General features: G+C 37.8%; 1 protein-coding gene across 3 annotated transcripts in view; it reads left to right on the top strand.

The window, feature by feature from the left end:
- Positions 1-21,464, top strand: part of STXBP5L (syntaxin binding protein 5L) — a 478,051-nt gene that overhangs the window by 251,803 nt on the left and 204,784 nt on the right. For all 3 annotated transcript variants that reach the window (XM_054481057.2, XM_054481058.2, XM_054481059.2), the window contains one exon: positions 1,294-1,372. In XM_054481057.2, the coding sequence (XP_054337032.1) occupies positions 1,294-1,372 (79 nt within the window). The remainder of the gene's footprint in view (positions 1-1,293; positions 1,373-21,464) is intronic.

Below are 21,464 nucleotides of genomic sequence, written 5' to 3' on the forward strand. Positions count from 1 at the left end.
GATATGTAATAGATAAACAATGTATTACATAGATATCTATGTAATAGATAAACAACTGTGGTAATACAAGAATAAATAAGGGTACTTACTGAAAATAAAAAAGAAACAAATATTGCATTTCAGAACACATGCCAATTTAACCAAAATGAGACATAGAATTAAACTGAAAGCATAACTAGAAAGATAAGCATGTTATGTGCAGAAGTAGCTTCACTTGTATTTCCTTCTCTTTTTGATCCTTTATTCAAAATCTTATGGAGTCTAAACAGAATAACCCATCCCCTATAAGAAATTATCATTTTTGTTTTATGCAAAATGAATACATCATTAAAATGATTTTTAAAAATCATGAAATGTAGTATCTGTGTTCATTGTCTAATGGAAGTTTTAAAAAAAATGTATTTGATAGAAATAGAATAATTTTAATAGCTCATTGTATGCTTTAAATAGCAAGTATTTCTCTTTATGAAAGGAGTTTGCATGTAGTATAGATAAAATATTGATCCTAGTATGGATTGTCATTTTTGTCCTAGTCTGTTTTGTGTTGCTGTAACAGAATACTACACACTATGCAATGTATAAACAATAGAGGTTTATTTGGCTTATGATTCTGGAGGCTGGAAAGTCCAAGATTGAGGTGCAACATCTGATGAGGGACTTCTTACTGTGCTATAACATGGTGGAAGGTATCACATGTTGAGAGATCTGCAAGAGAGGGAAGGGGGCTGAGCTAATCCTTTCATCAGAAACTCACTCCCATGATAACCAACCCACTCTCACAATAACTGTATTAATTCATCCATGAGGGCAAAGCCCCCATGTCCTAATCACCTCTTAAAAGTCTCATTCTCAATACTGTTGCATTGGGGATTAAGTTTCCAACACATGAATTTTGGGGGACACGTTCAAACCATAGCAATAGTAATACATTTCATTATGTAGATAAGTATGTATGTGTGGTCTTCAATTCTAAACTTATTTTGTCTTCAAACTTAAATAATTAAAATAACTCCACATGAAATTACATTTATGTGTGAAGGATGTAAAGTGATAAAAGTTATATAATTTTGCAGGTAATTTTATGAATTATATAGCAGACAATTATTGCAACTCTAAAGATTGTTTACAAATGCAACAAAAATATTAGGATTCATAGATATAAGTTTATCCTGTTATGACAAACATATAATTACATTATTATTCCTTTATCTTTAAATTCCTTTAGTCAAATTTTTTAATTCTTACAGATGAATATAATTTAAATTAGATTCAATTAAATCTTTTTTTCTTTAGGAAAAAGTCAAAGAGAAGGAAGAAAATCTGAATCTTGTAAACCAATTCTTAAAGTAGAATACAAGACCTGCAAAAACAGGTATGCATTTTTACTTTAGGGAAAGAGGGATACAAAGCAGAGACAAAAAATGCAGATGACCTTTAATATTAATATATTGTTTAAAGTTTTACATAATTGTAAATACAACTGAATCCTCCATATTAACATAATTGACTTGTTGTCGTCTCGTAGACATATCTCTGATGATTATTATTATGAATATTATAAATTAGAAGTGTTAATTATTTCAGGATTCTAAATGAACATTTAGACAAGTATTATACACATTAATTTTAACAGTAAAGGACTTCTGGCCATGCATATTACAAGTAGTAGGATTTATTAAGCAGAAGCAATGTGCCCATTAATATTGCATGTGAAAGACTTAAATACATAACCAAGTGTCTGTACTTTAAGATCTTACATTCTGAAGTCGGAAGATTACAGTTTGTTCAAAAAATAAAGTTATGTATATTAATGTAATAAAAAGTACTAAATTTTAAGGTGTTGAAAAATATGAAAATAATAGTATTTAGTAAAATATTATTTTGTGTTTAAAGTAGCCATATCCGGCTGGGTGCCCTGCCTCACGCCTGTAACCCCAGCACTTTGGGAGGCTAAGATGGGTGGATCACCTGAGGTTACGAGATTGAGACCAGCCTGGGCAACATGGCAAAACCCTGCCTCTGCTAGAAACACAAAAAAAAATTAGCTGGGCATGGTGGCACGTGCCTGTAATCCCAGCTACCTGGGAGGCTGAGGCACAAGAATCCTTTGAGCCCTGGAGGTGGAGGTTGCAGTGAGCCAAGATGGTGCCACTGCACTTCAGCCTGGGCAACAGAGCGACACTCTGTCTCAAAAAAAAAAAAAAAAGTAGCCATATCCTATAAATCAACAAGTTCCTTTTACTTGGCAATAATAATTAGTGGCAATACGCTCATTGAGAATTACCATAATAAATCTTGCCTAAACATTAAATTTATTTTAATTCAAATTAAATAATCCTAGTTTATATTAATAATATGATCATTTTATAATGTTTTCTTGGTATCATAGGTATAATGAATATTTGTTTATAACTGCTCTTTTAAAATTTTAATAGTACAAAATTATGCTCATTTTTAACCTGTTATTTTATCTGTATATAAATATCTCTTTAGCCTACTATGCATTAACTGATAAAAATGACCACTGTTTGAACAGAGCCCTCCGAAATAACACCACACATCTACAACCATCTGATCTTTGACAAACCTGACAAAAACAAGAAATGGGGAAAGGATTCCCTATTTAATAAATGATGCTGGCAAAACTGGCTAGCCATATGTAGAAAGCTGAAACTGGATCCCTTACTTACACCTTATAGAAAAATTAATTCAAGATGGATTAAAGACTTAAATGTTAGACCTAAAACCATAAAAACCCTAGAAGAAAACCTAGGCGATACCATGCAGGACATAAGTGTGGGCAAGGACTTCATGTCTAAAACACCAAAAGCAATGGCAACAAAAGCCAAAATTGACAAATGGGATCTAATTAAACTAGAGAGCTTCTGTCTGGTGAAAGAACCTACCATCAGAGTGAACAGGCAACCTACAGAATGGGAGAAAATTTTTGTAATCTACTCATCTGACAAAGGGCTAATATCCAGAATTTACAAAGAACTCAAACAAATTTACAAGAAAAAATCAAACAACCCCATCAAAAAGTGGGTGAAGGATATGAACAGACGCTTCTCAAAAGAAGACATTTATACAGCCAACAGACACATGAAAAAATGCTCATCATCACTGGCCATCAGAGAAATGCAAATCAAAACCACAGTGAAATACCATCTCACACAAGTTAGAATGGCGATCATTAAAAAGTCAGGAAACAACAGTTGCTGGAGAGGATGTGGAGAAATAGGAACACTTTTACACTGTTGGTGGGACTGTAAACTAGTTCAACCATTGTGGAAGTCAGTGTGGCAATTCCTCAAGGGTCTAGAACTAGAGATGCCATTTGACCCAGCCATCCCATTACTGGGTATATACCCAAATGATTATAAATCATGCTGCTATAAAGACACATGCACACGTATGTTTATTGCAGCACTATTCACAATAGCAAAGACTTGGAACCAACCCAAATGTCCATCAATGATAGACTGGATTAAGAAAATGTGGCACATATACACCATGGAATACCATGCAGCCATAAAAAATGATGAGTTCATGTCCTTTGTAGGGACATGGATGAAATTGGAAATCATCATTCTCAGTAAACTATCACAAGGACAAAAAACGAAACACCGCATGTTCTCACTCATAGATGGGAATTGAACAGTGAGAACACTTGGAAACAGGAAGGGGAACATCACACACCAGGGCCTGTCATGGGGTGGGGGGAGGGGGGAAGGATAGCATTAGGAGATATATCTAATGTAAATGACGAGTTAATGGGTGCAGCACACCAACATGGCGCATGTATACATATGTAACAAACCTGCATGTTGTGCACATGTACCCTAGAACTTAAAGTATAATAATAAAAAAATACTAATAACCAAAAAACCATGTTTTATACCATTATAACTAAAGTATTAGAAAGTTTCAAATTTAATCATTATTAATGGAAATGTGAAATATATGACGTATATTTTGCCTCTTGAAATATTACTTATAGTTTAAGCTTTGCTTGAGTTTTCAGGTTCAACATTATTTACAATATTTCTTATGTGGTATTGCACTTCAAGGATTATTAAGGTGCAGGACACTATATTAACTATTCCTAGCAGCTTGTGGTATTATTTTGTGGGTTTTTTTCACATATATATAGTTTATTATACTTTAAGTTTTGGAATACATGTGCAAAATGTGCAGGTTTGTTACATAGTTATACACATGCCATGGTGGTTTGCTGCACCCATCAACCCGTCATCTACATTAGGTATTTCTCCTAATGCTATCCCTCCCCTAGCCTCCCAACCCCCACAACCCCCAACAGGCCACAGTGTGTGATGTTCCCCTCCCTATGTCCATGTATTTTCATTGTTCGATTCCCAATAATGAGGGAGAATATGCAGTGTTTGGTTTTCTGTTCCTGTGTTACTTTGCTGAGAATGATGGTTTCCAGCTCCATGCATGTCCCTGCAAAGGACGTGAACTTGTCTTTTTTAATAGCCGCACAGTATTATTCCATAGCGTATATGTGCTACATTTTCATTATCCAGTCTATCATTGATGGGCATTTGGGTTGGTTCCAAGTCTTTGCTATAGTGAATAGTGCTGCAATAAACATACATGTGCATGTGTCTTTACAGTAGAATGATTTATAATCCTTTAGATACATACCCAGAAAGGGGATTGCTTGGTCAAATGGTATTTCTGGTTCTAGATCCTTGAGGAATCGCCACCATGTCTTCCACAACGGTGGAACTAATTTACACTCCCAACAACACTGTAAAAGCATTCCTATTTTTTGGGGTTTTTTTATTCTTTATTTTTATTTTATTATTATACTTTAAGTTCTAGGGTACATGTACACAACGTGCAGGTTTGTTACATATGTATACATGTGCCATGTTGGTGTGCTGCACCCATTAACTTGTCATTTACATTAGGTATATCTCCTAATGCTATCCCTCCCCTCCCTCCCCACCCCATGACAGGCCCCAGTGTGTGATGTTCCCCTTCCTGTTTCCAAGTGTTCTCATTGTTCAATTCCCACCTATGAGTGAGAACATGCAGTGTTTGGTTTTTTGTCCTTGTGATAGTTTGCTGAGATTGATGGTTTCCAGCTTCATCCATGTCCCTACAAAGGACATGAACTCATCCTTTTTCATGGCTGCATAGTATTCCATGGTGTATATGTGCCACATTTTCTTAATCCAGTCTATCACTGATGGACATTTGGGTTGGTTCCAAGTCTTTGCTACTGTAAATAGTGCTGCAATAAACATACATGTGCATGTGTCTTTATAGCAGCATGATTTATAATCATTTGGATATATAACCAGTAATGGGATGGCTGGGTCAAATGGTATTTCTAGTTCTAGATTCTTGAGGAATCGCCACACTGTCTTCCACAATGGTTGAACTAGTTTACAGTCCCACCAACAATGTAAAAGTGTTCCTATTTCTCTACATCCTCTCCAACAACTGTTGTTTCCTGACTTTTTAATGATCGCCATTCTAACTTGTGTGAGATAGTATTTCACTGTGGTTTTGATTTGCATTTCTCTGATGGCCAGTGATGATGAGCATTTTTTCATGTGTCTTTTGGCTGCATAAATGTCTTCTTTTGAGAAGTGTCTGTTCATACCCTTTGCCCACTTTTTGATGGGGTTGTTTGATTTTTTCTTGTAAATTTGTTTGAGTTCTTTGTAGATTCTGGATATTAGCTCTTTGTCAGATGAGTAGATTGCAAAAATTTTCTCCCATTCTGTAGGTTGCCTGTTCACTCTGATGGTAGTTTCTTTTGCTGTGCAGAAGCTCTTTAGTTTAATTAGATCCCATTTGTCAATTTTGGCTTTTGTTGCCATTGCTTTTGGTGTTTTAGACATGAAGTCCTTGCCCATGCCTATGTCCTGAATGGTATCGCCTAGGTTTTCTTCTAGGGTTTTTATGGTTTTAGGTCTAACATTTAAGTCTTTAATCCATCTTGAATTAATTTTTCTATAAGGTGTAAGTAAGGGATCCAGTTTCAGCTTTCTACATATGGCTAGCCAGTTTTGCCAGCATCATTTATTAAATAGGGAATCCTTTCCCCATTTCTTGTTTTTGTCAGGTTTGTCAAAGATCAGATGGTTGTAGATGTGTGGTATTATTTCTGAGGTCTCTGTTCTGTTCCATTAGTCTATATCTCTGTTTTGATACCAGTACCATGCTCTTTTGGTTACTATGGCCTTGTAATATAGTTTGAAGTCAGGTAGTGTGATGCCTTCAGCTTTGTTTATTTGGCTTAGGATTGTCTTGGCAATACGGGCCCTTTTTGGGTTCCATATGAACATTAAAGTAGTTTTTTCAATTCTGTGAAGAAAGTCTTTGGTAGCTTGATGGGGATGGCATTGAATCTATAAATTACATTGGGCAGTATGGCCATTTTCACGATATTGATTCTTCCTACCCATGAGCATGGAATGTTCTTCCGTTTGTTTGTGTCCTCTTTTATTTCGTTGAACAGTGGTTTGAAGTTCTCCTTAAAGAGGTCCTTGACATCCCTTGTAAGTTGGATTCCTAGGTATTTTATTCTCTTTGTAGCAATTGTGAATGTGAGTTTACTCACGATTTGGCCTCTGTCTGTTATTGGTGTATAGGAATTCTTGTGATTTTTGCACATTGATTTTGTATCCTGAGACTTTGCTGAAGTTGCTTATCAGCTTAAGGAAATTTGGGGCTGAGATGATGGGGTTTTCTAAATATACAATCATGTCATCTGCAAACAGGGACAATTTGACTTCCTCTTTTCTTAATTGAAAACCCTTTATTTATTTCTCCTGCCTGATTGCCGTGGTCAGAACTTCCAACACTATGTTGAATAGGAGTGGTGAGAGAGAGCATCCCTGTCTTGTGCCAGTTTTCAAAGAAGCATTCCTATTTTTTGTACATCTTCTCCAGCATCTCTTATTTCCTTTTTTCTTTTTTTTTTTTTTTGAGACGGAGTCTCACTCTGTCTCCAGGCTGGAGCGCAGTAGCATGATCTTGGCTCACTGCAACCTCTGCCTCCGGGGTTCAAGCAATTCTCCTGCCCCAGCGTCCTGAGTAACTGTGACTACAGGCATGTGCCACCATGCCCAGCTAATTTTTGTATTTACTTTAGTAGAGACAGGGTTACACCATGTTGGCCAGGATGGTCTCCATCTCTTGACCTCATGATCCACCCGCCTCAGCCTCCCAAACTGCTGGGATTACAGGAGTGAGCCCACATGCTGGCCTGTTTCCTGACTTTTTAATGATCGCCATTCTAACTGGCATGAGATTGTATCTCATTAGGGTTTTGATTTGCATTTCTCTAATGACCAGTGATGATGAGCTTTTTTTCATGTTTGTTGGCCGCATAAATGTCTTCTTTTGAGAAGTGTCTATTCATATACTTCACCAACTTTTAGATGAAGTTCTGATTTGTTGTTTTCTTGTAAATTTGCTTACATTCCTTGTATATTGTGGATATTAGCCCTTTGTCAGATGGATAGATTGCAAAAATATTCTCCCATTCTGTAGGTTGCCTGTTCACTCTGATGATAGTTTCTTTTGCTTTACAGAAGATCTTTAATTAGATCCCATTTGTCAATTTTGCCTTTTGTTGCCATTGCTTTTAGTATTTTAGTCATGAAGTGTTTGCCCATGCCTATGTCCTGAATGATATTGCCTAGGTTTTCTTCTAGGGTTTTATGGTTTTAGGTCGTAAGTTTAAGTCTTTAATCCATCTTGTGCTAATTTTTATATAAGGTGTAAGGAAGGGGTCCAGTTTCAGTTTTTTGCACATGGGTAGCCAGTTTTCCCACCACCATTTATTAAATGGGGAATCCTTTCCCCATTGCTTGTTTTTGTCAGGTTCGTCAAAGATCATATGGTTGTAGATGGGTGGAGTTATTTCTGAGGCCTCGGTTCTGTTCCATTGGTCTGTATATCTGTTTTGGTACCAGAAGCCTGCTGTTTTCATTACTATAGCCTTTTAGTATAATTTGAAGTCAGGTAGCATGATTCCTCCAGCTTTGTTATTTTTGCTTAGCATTGTCTTGGCTATACAGGCTCTTTTTTGCTTCCATATGAAATTTAAAGTAGTTTTTTCTAATTCTGTGAAGAAAGGCAATGGTAGCTTGAGGGGGATAGCATTAAATCTATAAAGTATTTTGAGCAGTGTGGCCATTTTTGTGATATTGATTCTTCCTATCCATGAGCATGGAATGCTTTTCCATTTGTTTGTGTCCTCTCTTATTTCCCTGAGGAGTGGTTTGTAGTTCTCCTTGAAGAGGTCCTTCACATCCCTTGTAAATTGTATTCCTAGGTATTTTATTCTCTTTGTAGCAATTGTGAATGTGAGTTCACTCACGATTTGGTTCTCTGTCTGTTATTGGTGTATAGGAATTCTTGTGATTTTTGCAAATTAGTTTTGTATCCTGAGACTTTGCTGAAGTTGCTTATCAGCTTAAGGAGATTTTGGGCTAAGACAATGAGGTTTTCTAAATATACAATCATGTCATCTGCAAACAGAGACAATTTGACTTCCTCCCTTTCTATTTGAATACCCTTTATTTCTTTCTCTTGCCTGACTGCCCTGGCCAGAACTTCCAATACTATGTTGAATAGGAGTGGTGAGAGAACTCATCCTTATCTTGTGCCTGTTTTCAAAGGGAATGTTTCCAGCTTTTGCCTACTGAGTATGATATTGGCTGTGGGTTTCTCATAAATAGCTCTAATTATTTTGAAATATGTTTCAATACCTAGCTTATTGAGAGTTTTTAGCATGAAGGGGTGTTGAATTTTATCAAAGGCCTTTTCTACATCTATTGAGATAATCATGTGGTTTTTGTCATTGGTTCTATTTATGTGATGGATTACATTTATTGAATTGCGTACATTGAATCAACCTTGCATCCCAGGTATGAAGCCAACTTGATCGTAGTGGATGAGCTTTTTTATGTGCTCTTGTATTTGGTTTGCCAGTATTTTATTGAGGATTTTTGCATTGATGTTCATCAGGGATATTGGCCTGAAATTTTTTTGTTGTTGTTGTGTCTCTGCCAGGTTTTGGTATCAGGATGACCCTGGCCTCATAAAATGAGTTAGGGAGGAGTCTCTCTTTTTCTATTGTTTGGAATAGTTTCAGAAGGAATGGTACCAACTCCTCGTTGTACCTCTGGTAGAATTCGGCTGTAAATCCATCTGGTCCTGTGCTTTTTTGGGTTGGTAGGCTATTAATTACTGCCTCAATTTTAGAACTTATTTGTCTGTTCAGGGATTTGACTTTTTCCTGGGTTAGTCTTGGGAGGGTATATGTGGTTAGGAATTTATCCATTTATTCTAGATTTTCTAGTTTATTTGCATAGAGGTGCTTATAGTATTCTCTGATGGTAGTTTGTATTTCTGTGGGATCAGTGATGATATCCCCTTTATCATTTTTTATTGTGTCTATTTGATTCATCTCACTTTTCTTATTTATTAGGCTGGCTAGTTGTCTATGTATTTTGTTAATCTTTTCAAAAACCCAGCACCTGGATTCATTTATTTTTTTGAAGGGTTTTTCATGTCTCTATCTCCTTCAGTTCCACTATGATCTTAGTTATTTCTTGCCTTCTGCTAGCTTTTAAATGTGTTTGCTCTTGCTTCTCTAGTTCTTTTAACTGTGATGTTAGGGTGTCAATTTTAGATCTTTCTTGCTTTCTCCTGTGGGCATTTAGTGCTATAAATTTCTCTCTGAACACTGCTTTAGCTGTTTCCCAGAGATTCTGGTACATTGTGTCTTTTTTCTCATTGGTTTCAAGGAAATTATTTATTTCTGCCTTAATTTCATTGTTTACCCAGTTGTCATTCAGGAGAAGGTTGTTCAGTTTCCATGTAGTTTTGTGGTTTTGAGTGAGTTTCTCAATCCTGAGTTCTAATTTGATTGCACTGTGGTCTGAAAGACTGTTACGATTTTTGTTCTTTTGCATTTGCTGGGGAATGTTTTACTTCCAATTATGTCGTCAATTTTAGAATAAGTGCATTGTGGCGCTGAGAAGAATGTATATTCTGTTGATTTGTGGTGCAGAGTTCTGTAGATGTCTATTAGGTCCACTTGGTCCAGAGCTGAGTTCAAGTCCTGAATAGCCTTTTTAATTTTTTGTCTCATTGACCTGTCTAATATTGACAGTGGGGAGTTAAAGTCTTCCACTATTATTGTGTGGGAGTCCAAGTTTTTTTGTAGGTCTCTAAGAACTTACTTTATGAATCTGGGTGCTCCTGTATTGGTTGCATATATATTTAGGATAGTTACCTCTTCTTCTTGCATTGATCCCTTTACCATTATGTAATGCCCTTGTTTGTCTTTTTTGATCTTTGTTTAAGACTGTTTTATCAGAGATTAGGATTGCAACCCCTGCTTTTTTTTTTCTTTCCATTTGCTTGGTAAACAGTTCTCCATCCCTTTATTGTGAGCCTATGTGTGTCTTTGCACATAAGATGGGTCTCCTTAATACAGCACACTGATGGGTCTTGACTCTTTATCCAATTTGCCAGTCTGTGTCTTTTAATTGGGGCATTTAGCCCATTTACATGTAAGGTTAATATTGTTATGTATAAATTTCATCCTGTCATTATGATGCTAGCTGGTTATTTTGCCCATTAGTTGATGCAGTTTCTTCATAGTGTCTATGGTCTTTACAATATGGTATGTTTTTGCAGTGGCTAGTACCAGTTTTTTGTTTCCAAATTTAGTACTTTCATCAGGAGCTCTTGTAAGGCAGGCCTTGTGGTGGCAAAATCTCTCAGCATTTGCTTGTCTGTAAAGGATTTTATTTCCCCTGCGCTTATGAAGCTTAGTTTGGCTGGATATGAAATTCTGGTTTGAAAATTCTTTTCTTTAATAGTGTTGAATATTGGCCCCAACTTTTTTCTGGCTTGTAGGGTTTCTGCAGAGAGAACTGGTGTTAGTCTGATGGGCTTCCCTTTGTGGGTAACCCAACCTTTCTCTCTGGCTGCCTTTAACATTTTTTCCTTTATTTCAACCTTGGTGAATCTGACAATTATGTGTCTTGAGGTTGCTCTTCTCTAGCAGTATCTTTATGATATTCTCTTTATTTTCTGAATTTGAATGTTGGCTTGTCTTGCTAGGTTGGGGAAGTTCTCCTGGATAATATGCTGAAGAGTGTTTTCCAACTCTGTTCCATTCTCCCCGTCACTTTGAAGTACACCAATCAAACATAGGTTTGGTCTTTTCACATAGTTACATATTTCTTGGAGGCTTTGTTCATTCCTTTTCATTCTTTTTTCTCTAATGTTGTCTTCATGCTTTATTTCATTAAGTTGATCTTCAATCTCTGATATCCTTTCTTTCACTGATCAATTTGGCTATTGATACTTGTGTATGCTTCATGTGCTGTGTTTTTCAGCTCCAAGGTCATTTATCTTCTTCTCTAAACTGGTTATTCTAGTTAGCAGTTCCTCTAACTTTTTTCAAGGTTTTTAATTTCCTTGCATTGGTTTAGAACATGCTCCTTTAGCTCAGAGGATTTTGTTATTACCCACCTCTGAAGCCTATGTCTTTCAATTCGTCAAACTCATTCTCCATCCAGTTTTGTTCCCTAGCTGGCGAGGAGTTGTGATCCTTTGGAGGAGGAGAGGCTTTCTGGTTTTTGGAAGTTTCAGCCTTTTTATACTTTTTTTTCTCATCTTCATGGATTTATCTACCTTTGGTCTTGGTGACCTTCAGATGGGGTTTTTGTGTGGGTGTCCTTTTTGTTAATGTTGATGCTATTCCTTTCTGTTTGTCAGTTTTCCTTCTAACAGTCAGGCCCCTCTGCTGCAGTTTTGCTGGAGTTTGCTGGAGGTTCACTCCAGACCCTGTTTGCCTGGGTATCACCACAGGAGTCTATAGAACGGCAAAGATTGCTGCCTGTTCCTTCCTCTGGAAGCTTCATCTTAGAGGGGCACCCGCCAGATGCCAACTGGAGCTCTCCTGTATGAGGTGTCTGTCGATCCCTGCTGGGAGGTGTCTCCCAGTCAGGAGGCATGGGTGTCAAGGGCCCACTTGAAGAGGCTGTCTGTCCCTTAGCAGAGCTCAAGTGCTGTGCTGGGAGATCTGCTGCTCTCTTCAGAGCCAGCAGGCAGGAATGTTTAAGTCAGCTGAAGCTGCGCCCACAGCCACCCCTCCACCAGGTGCTCTGTCCCAGGGAGATGGGAGTTTTATCTATAAGCCTCTGCCTGGGGCTGCTGCCTTTCTTTCAGAGATGTCCTGCCCAGAGAGGAGGAATCTAGAGAGGCCCTCTGGCTACAGCCTCTTTGTGGAGCTGTGGTGGGCTCTGTCCAGGTCGAACTTCCTAGAGGCTTCGTTTACACTGTCAGGGCAATATCATGTACTCAAGCCTCAGTAATGGTGATGCTCCTCCCCCAACCAAGCTGGCACTTCCCAGATCGACCTCAGACTGCTGTGCTGGCAGTGAGAATTTCAAACCAGTGGCTCTTAGCTTGCTGTGCCCTGTGGGGTTGGGATCCACTGAGCTAGACCACTTGGCTCCCTGGCTTCAGCCCCCTTTCCTGGGAAGTGAATGGTTCTGTCTTGCTGGCATTCCAGGTGCCAGCGAGGTATGGAAAGAAACTCCTTCAGCTAGCTTGGTGTCTGCCCAAATGGCTGCCCAGTTTTGCGCTTTAAACCCAGGGCCCCGATGACATAGGCACTGGAAGGAATCTCCTTGTCTACGTGTTGTGAAGACCATGGGAAAAGCGTAGTATATGGGACAGAATGCACTCTTCCTCACAACACAGTCCTTCATGGCTTCCCTTGGCTAGGGGAGGAAGTTCTTCGGCCCCTTGCGCTTCCCGGGTGAGGTGATGCCCCACCCTGCTTCTGCTCACCCTGCGTGGTCTGCACCCACTGTCTAATCATTCCCAGTTACATGATCTAGGTACCTCCGTTGGAAATGCAGAAATCACTTAACTTCTGTGTTGATCTCGCTGGGAGCTGCAGACCAGAGCTGTTCCTATTTGGCCATCTTGCTAGCCCAGATTCTGCTTCACTTTTATATATTTTTAAAAATCTTTTCGCTTTCCTTCAGTTTTGAGCCATGAGGATTTCTTATAATTTTTATTGTGTTGTCTACTAGTATCCAATCTTTGATTTTCTATAGACTAAGAAACTTGAAAGCCAAACTTGTAAAATGAGAGCAAATAGATCCATATGATACCTGAGAGGTTCTTCCATGACAATATATACATGCATGGACTTTATGACATCTATTTTGTTGCTCAGAGGTCTTTAAAATTTGTATTTCTGCTGAGAGATCCGCTGTTAGTCTGATGGGCTTCCCTTTGATGGTAACCCGACCTTTCTCTCTGGCTGCCCTTAACATTTTTTCCTTCATTTCAACTTTGGTGAATCTGACAATTATGTGTCTTGGAGTTGCTCTTCTTGAGGAGCATCTTTGTGGCGTTCTCTGTATTTCCTGAATCTGAATGTTGGCCTGCCTTGCTAGATGGGGGAAGTTCTCCTGGATAATATCCTGCAGAGTGTTTTCCAACTTGTTTCCGTTCTCCCGGTCACTTTCAGGTACGCCAATCAGACGTAGATTTGGTCTTTTCACATAGTCCCACATTTCTTGGAGGCTTTGCTCATTTCTTTTTATTCTTTTTTCTCTAAACTTCCCTTCTCGCTTCATTTCATTCATTTCATCTTCCAGGGCTGATACCCTTTCTTCCATTTGATCGCATCGGCTCCTGAGGCTTCTGCATTCTTCACGTAGTTCTCAAGCCTTGGTTTTCAGCTCCATCAGCTCCTTTAAGCACTTCTCTGTATTGGTTATTCTAGTTACACATTCTTCCAAATTTTTTTCAAAGTTTTCAACTTCTTTGCCTTTGGTTTGAATATCCTCCCGTAGCTCGGAGTAATTTGATCATCTGAAGCCTTCTTCTCTCAGCTCATCGAAGTCATTCTCCGTCCAGCTTTGTTCCGTTGCTGGTGAGGAACTGCGTTCCTTTGGAGGAGAGGTACTCTGCTTTTTAGAGTTTCCAGTTTTTCTGCTCTGTTTTTTCCCCATCTTTTGGTTTTATCTACTTTTGGTCTTTGATGATGGTGATGTACAGATGGGTTTTTGGTGTGGATGTCCTTTCTGTTAGTTTTCCTTCTAACAGACAGGACCCTCAGCTGCAGGTCTGTTGGAGTACCTGGCCGGCCGTATGAGGTGTCAGTCTGCCCCTACTGGGGGGTGCCTCCCAGTTAGGCTGCTCAGGGGTCAGGGGTCAGGGACCCACTTGAGGAGGCAGTCAGCCCGTTCTCAGATCTCCAGCTGCGTGCTGGGAGAAACACTGCTCTCCTCAAAGCTGTCAGACAGGGACATTTAAGTCTGCAGAGGTTACTGCTGTCTTTTTGTCTGTGCCCTACCCCCAGAGGTGGAGCCTACAGAGGCAGGCAGGCCTCCTTGAGCTGTGGTGGGCTCCACCCAGTTCAAGCTTCCAGGCTGCTTTGTTTACCTAAGCGAGCCTGGGCAATGGCGGGCGCCCCTCCCCCAGCCTCGGCAGAAACCCTACAAGCCAGAAGAGAGTGGGGGCCAATATTCAACATTCTTAAAGAAAAGAATTTTCAACCCAGAATTTCATATCCTGCCAAACTAAGCTTCATAAGTGAAGGAGAAATAAAGTACTTTACAGACAAGCAAATGCTGAGAGATTTTGTCACCACCAGGCCTGCCCTAAAAGAGCTCCTGAAGGAAGCGCTAAACATGGAAAGGCACAACAGGTACCAGCCACTGCAAAATCATACCAAAATGTAAAGACCATCGAGACTAGGAAGAGACTGCATCAACTAACGAGCAAAATAACCAGCTCACATCATAATGACAGGATCAAATTCACACATAACAATATTAACTTTAAATGTAAATGGACTAAATGCTCCAATTAAGAGACACAGACTGGCAAATCGGATAAAGACTCAGGACCCATCAGTGTGCTGTATTCAGGAAACCCATCTCACGTGCAGAGACACACATAGGCTCAAAATAAAAGGATGAAGATCTACCAAGCAAATGGAAAACAAAAAAAGGCAGGGGTTGCAATCCTAGTCTCTGATAAAACGGACTTTAAACCAACAAAGATCAAAAGAGACAAAGAAGGCCATTACATAATGGTAAAGGGATTAATTCAACAAGAAGAGCTAACTATCCTAAATATATATGCACCCAATACAGGAGCACCCAGATTCATAAAGCAAGTCCTGAGTGACCTACAAAGAGACTTAGACGCCCACACATTAATAATGGGAGACTTTAACACCCCACTGTCAACATTAGACAGATCAACGAGACAGAAAGTCAACAAGGATACCCAGGAATTGAACTCAGCTCTGCACCAAGCGGACCTAATAGACATCTACAGAACTCTCCACCCCAAATCAACAGAATATACATTTTTTTCAGCACCACACCACACCTATTCCAAAATTGAACATATACTTGGAAGTAAAGCTGTCCTCAATAAATGTAAAAGAACAGAAATTATAACAAACTATCTCTCAGATCACAGTGCAATCAAGCTAGAACTCAGGATTAAGAATCTCACTCAAAACCGCTCAACTACATGGAAACTGAACAACCTGCTCCTGAATGACTACTGGGTACATAACGAAATGAAGGCAGAAATAAAGATGTTCTTTGAAACCAACGAGAACAAAGACACAACATACCAGAACCTCTGGGATGCATTCAAAGCAGTGTGTAGAGGGAAATTTATAGCACTAAACGCCCACAAGAGAAAGCAGGAAAGATCCAAAATTGACACCCTAACATCACAATTAAAAGAACTAGAAAAGCAAGAGCAAACACATTCAAAATCTAGCATAAGTCAAGAAATAACTAAAATCAGAGCAGAACTGAAGGAAATAGAGACACAAAAAACCCTTCAAAAAATAAATGAATCCAGGAGCTGGCTTTTTGAAAGGATCAACAAAATTGATAGACCGCTAGCAAGATTAATAAAGAAAAAAAGAGAGAAGAATCAAATAGATGCAATAAAAAATGATAAACGGGATATCACCACGGATCCCACAGAAATACAAACTACCATCAGAGAATATTACAAACACCTCTACGCAAATAAACTAGAAAATCTAGAAGAAATGGATAAATTCCTCAACACATACACCCTCCCAAGACTAAACCAGGAAGAAGTTGAATCTCTGAATAGACCAATAACAGGAGCTGAAATTGAGGCAATAATCAATAGCTTACCAACCAAAAAAAGTCCAGGACCAGATGGGTTCACAGCCGAATTCTACCAGAGGTACAAGGATGAGCTGGTACCATTCCTTCTGAAACTATTCCAATCAATAGAAAAAGAGGGAATCCTCCCTAACTCATTTTATGAGGCCAGCATCATCCTGATACCAAAGCCTGGCAGAGACACAACCAAAAAAGAGAATTTTAGACCAATATCCTTGATGAACATTGATGCAAAAATCCTCAATAAAATTCTGGCAAACAGAATCCAGCAGCACATCAAAAAGCTTATCCACCATGATCAAGTGGGCTTCATCCCTGGGATGCAAGGCTGGTTCAATATACGCAAATCAATAAATGTAATCCAGCATATAAACAGAACCAAAGACAAAAACCACATGATTATCTCAATAGATGCAGAAAAGGCCTTTGACAAAATTCAACAACACTTCATGCTAAAAACTCTCAATAAATTAGGTATTGATGGGACGTATCTCAAAATAATAAGAGCTATCTATGACAAACCCACAGCCAATATCATACTGAATGGGCAAAAACTGGAAGCATTCCCTTTGAAAACTGGCACAAGACAGGGATGCCCTCTCTCACCACTTCTATTCAACATTGTGTTGGAAGTTCTGGCCAGGGCAATTAGGCAGGAGAAGGAAATCAAGGGTATTCAATTAGGAAAAGAGGAAGTCAAATTGTCCCTGTTTGCAGATGACATGATTGTATATCTAGAAAACCCCATTGTCTCAGCCCAAAATCTCCTTAAGCTGATAAGGAACTTCAGCAAAGTCTCAGGATACAAAATCAATGTACAAAAATCACAAGCATTCTTATACATCAATAACAGACAAACAGAGAGCCAAATCATGAGTGAACTCCCATTCACAATTGCTTCAAAGAGAATCAAATACCTAGGAATCCAACTTACAAGGGATGTGAAGGACCTCTTCAAGGAGAACTACAAACCACTGCTCAAGGAAATAAAAGAGGATACAAACAAATGGAAGAACATTCCATGCTCATGGGTAGGAAGAATCAATATCATGAAAATGGCCATCCTTCCCAAGGTAATTTACAGATTCAATGCCATCCCCATCAAGTTACCAATGACTTTCTTCACAGAATTGGAAAAAACTACTTTAAAGTTCATATGGAACCAAAAAAGAGCCCGCATCGCCAAGTCAATCCTAAGCCAAAAGAACAAAGCTGGAGGCATCACACTACCTGACTTCAAACTATACTACAAGGCTACAGTAACCAAAACAGCATGGTACTGGTACCAAAACAGAGATATAGATCAATGGAACAGAACAGAGCCGTCAGAAATAATGCCACATATCTACAACTATCTGATCTTTGACAAACCTGACAAAAACAAGAAATGGGGAAAGTATTCCCTATTTAATAAATGGTGCTGGGAAAACTGGCTAGCCATATGTAGAAAGCTGAAACTGGATCCCTTCCTTACACCTTATACAAAAATTAATTCAAGATGGATTAAAGACTTAAATGTTAGACCTAAAACCATAAAAACCCTAGAAGACAACCTAGGCATTACCATTCAGGACATAGGCATGGGCAAGGACTTCATGTCTAAAACACCAAAAGCAATGGCAACAAAAGCCAAAATTGACAAATGGGATCTAATTAAAGTAAAGAGCTTCTGCACAGCAAAGGAAACTACCATCAGAGTGAACAGGCAACCTACAAAATGGGAGAAAATTTTCACAACCTACTCATCTGACAAAGGGCTAATATCCAGAATCTACAATGAACTCAAACAAATTTACAAGAAAAAAACAAACAACCCCATCAAAAAGTGGGCAAAGGACATGAACAGACACTTCTCAAAAGAAGACATTTATGCAGCCAAAAAACACATGAAAAAATGCTCACCATCACTGGCCATCAGAGAAATGCAAATCAAAACCACAATGAGATACCATCTCACACCAGTTAGAATGGCAATCATTAAAAAGTCAGGAAACAACAGGTGCTGGAGAGGATGTGGAGAAATAGGAACACTTTTACACTGGTGGTGGGACTGTAAACTTGTTCAACCCTTGTGGAAGTCAGTGTGGCGATTCCTCAGGGATCTAGAACTAGAAATTCCATTTGACCCAGCCATCCCATTACTGGGTATATACCCAAAGGACTATAAATCATGCTGCTATAAAGACACATGCACAAGTATGTTTATTGCAGCATTATTCACAATAGCAAAGACTTGGAACCAACCCAAATGTCCAACAATGATAGACTGGATTAAGAAAATGTGGCACATATACACTATGGAATACTATGCAGCCATAAAAAATGATGAGTTCATGTCCTTTGTAGGGACATGGATGAAACTGGAAATCATCATTCTCAGTAAACTATCGCAAGAACAAAAAACCAAACACCGCATATTCTCACTCATAGGTGGGAATTGAACAATGAGAGCACATGGACACAGGAAGGGGAACATCACACTTCGGGGACTGTTGTGGGGTGGGGGGAGGGGGGAGGGATAGCATTGGGAGATATACCTAATGCTAGATGACGAGTTGGTGGGTGCAGCGCACCAGCATGGCACATGTATACATATGTAACTTACTTGCACGTTGCGCACATGTACCATAGAGTCTAAAGTATAATAATAATAATAAAGGAAGAAAAAAAAAGAAAAAAAATAAATAAATAAAAATAAAATTTGTATTTCTGTTGGATTCTCAACAGTATTCAGTTTAATTCAGTTAAAACAACATTTAGTAGTTACTACTATAGTTTAGTAGTTATTACTATATAATATATTGTATAATATATATACTGTAATATACCATATAGTATGATATATATAGTATACTATGTAGTATAATATAATATATACTATATATAGTATAATATATTTACTATATATAGTATATATAATATATACTATATATAGTATAATATACTATATATTACTATTTACTACTAGCTTATATATAATATACTATCTATGCTAATATAATATACTGTATAATATATAGTATATAGTATTATTTAGTAGTTATTACTATATACCATGTACTATGCGATTTGTTTTATGTTCTGAAATAAGATTACTGCTTGCTTTTGAATTTGTTATGTTCTAGCAGTAGAGGCAAGGACATAAACTAGTGATTTCCATACAATATGGAAGTTACTTTTATAGAAATATGCTATGGGCGCACAGAAAAAGAGCACCTAACCCAGCCTTGAGGGGAGTAGGGAGGAGAACCATGAAGAGAGAGATCAGGAAAATTCTTTGGCAAGGAGATGCCTTAGATGGGACTTTAAGGATGATCAGATGTTGCCAAGCAAAGGGAGGAAGAGATGAAAGTGAAGAGAACATATTTTTAGAAATCAAAAACTCAAGTTAAGGCAGTGTAAAGTAATAATTAAAATCATCGGCTTTGAAGTAAGACAGTTGTGTGACCTTGCAAAGTTTAATTACCTCTCTTAAAGTTTAGTTTCCTTATCAACAATACCTATCTCACTATGATATTCATGAGAATTAAATGAAATAATGGATACAGCCTGTAATGTCCTCAGTTTGATGAAGACACATAGTGGGTTTCTTAATAGTTACTATTATTATTGTCATCATTATTTCATATTGTTAAAATTATTCAAGTATTCTTAATTTTTTGCTAGTCAATAATACAACTATGTGTAAATTAACTCTTCATATTTGTAATGTGAAATAATCATATTATTGATGATAATTACTGTCATCCCACCTACTTGTGTATATTAGTACATTGCTTCTATTTTTTGTGATTACTACTTTATTACCTCTGGAGCTTAGCACAAAAGGAGGTTAAAAAGCAGAGGGGCAGTGAGGTTAAGAATACTAAAATTTATTGCCACAGCAAAACGGGCCACAGTTAGGAAGTGGAATTATATAGCTATATCCCTGCTCCAACTATTACACAGCAAAAACTGTACAGTTATAAGTCAGGATGGCTGTCAGAGAAACAGGAACCTTAGGAAGAGCTCTACCATATAAGCTGCAGCAATAGGGTCTCTTACTGGACTGCATAGATAGCACATGTAAGGGATGTGTTTTCTTCTCGGTTTTATGTCAGACCAGCCAATCGCAGACTTGCTTTACATTTTCAGGGATAAACAGCTATGTATATGGGAATCATTTATCCCCAATCACCAATTTGCTTACTGACACTCCAACTAAGATGGCCTCTAGGCTTAATAATTTTATCCTCTTCAAGATAGGAATATTGATTTATATACTGACTACCACTAGAATTATTAGGTTCTCTTAAGCTAAAGAAAATTATTTTCTGCTAATCTTTTAATCTGTTCCTATTATGGCAGCCTACTGATAGGCTTTATGTATAATTAAGTTCTCCAAGCCTCAGTATACCCATCTGTTAAATGGAGATAATAATAGTAGTTATCTCATTGGGATGTTATAAGGATTAAATAAAAGAATGCACGTAAAATTCTGCATGCGATGCCTAGAATATCATAAATACTCAATATATGTTAGCATTTAATATTTATTATTATGTTACACAATTTGTTTAATCTTGTTGCCTTCATTGGAACAAACTTTTAATGCTGTTTTCTTTATGTATTTTACAAATTATACATACAGTAAAATTAACTATTTTTCTTTTGGTGTACAGTTTCATGTTTTTAAACACATGTGTGATTTCTAAAACTATCACCACAATAAAAATAAAGAATATTTCCATCATTTCCCACAACTCTCCCTTTCTGTCCCTTTATAGTCACTCCTCTCCCCAACTCCTAACCCTTGGCAACCACTGATCTGTTCTCCATCACTATAGTTTTGCCTTTTGGAAACTGTTACACATATGTGGTTATATATTATGTAACCTTTTAAGCCTAGCTTCTTTCACTCAGCAGAATGCCTTTGAGATTCATCCAAGTTTTGTATCCATAATTTGTTAGTTTTTTATTAATGCTTTCTTTAAGTATGAGGACATTTCAAGTATATGGTCATTTATTTCTTTTATAAGAATCCATCTGATAGGTATCCCTTAATAGAATCTTTCTATTAAATAACACCTGACACAGTTTAGTGTGGTACAACATTTAGTGTGGTACAGCATTATCAAACAACTCTGTTCCTTTAATCACTAATGATATTCATGGAAGAAAAAGGATCTGTAATCTAATAAATGTGAGAAATTTTGAATTCTATAAAAGTAAATTGGATTGCTTGCCATATGATTTCTCAGA

The sequence above is a fragment of the Pongo pygmaeus genome, chromosome 2 (genome assembly GCF_028885625.2).
Source record: "Pongo pygmaeus isolate AG05252 chromosome 2, NHGRI_mPonPyg2-v2.0_pri, whole genome shotgun sequence".
NCBI lineage: Eukaryota > Metazoa > Chordata > Mammalia > Primates > Hominidae > Pongo > Pongo pygmaeus.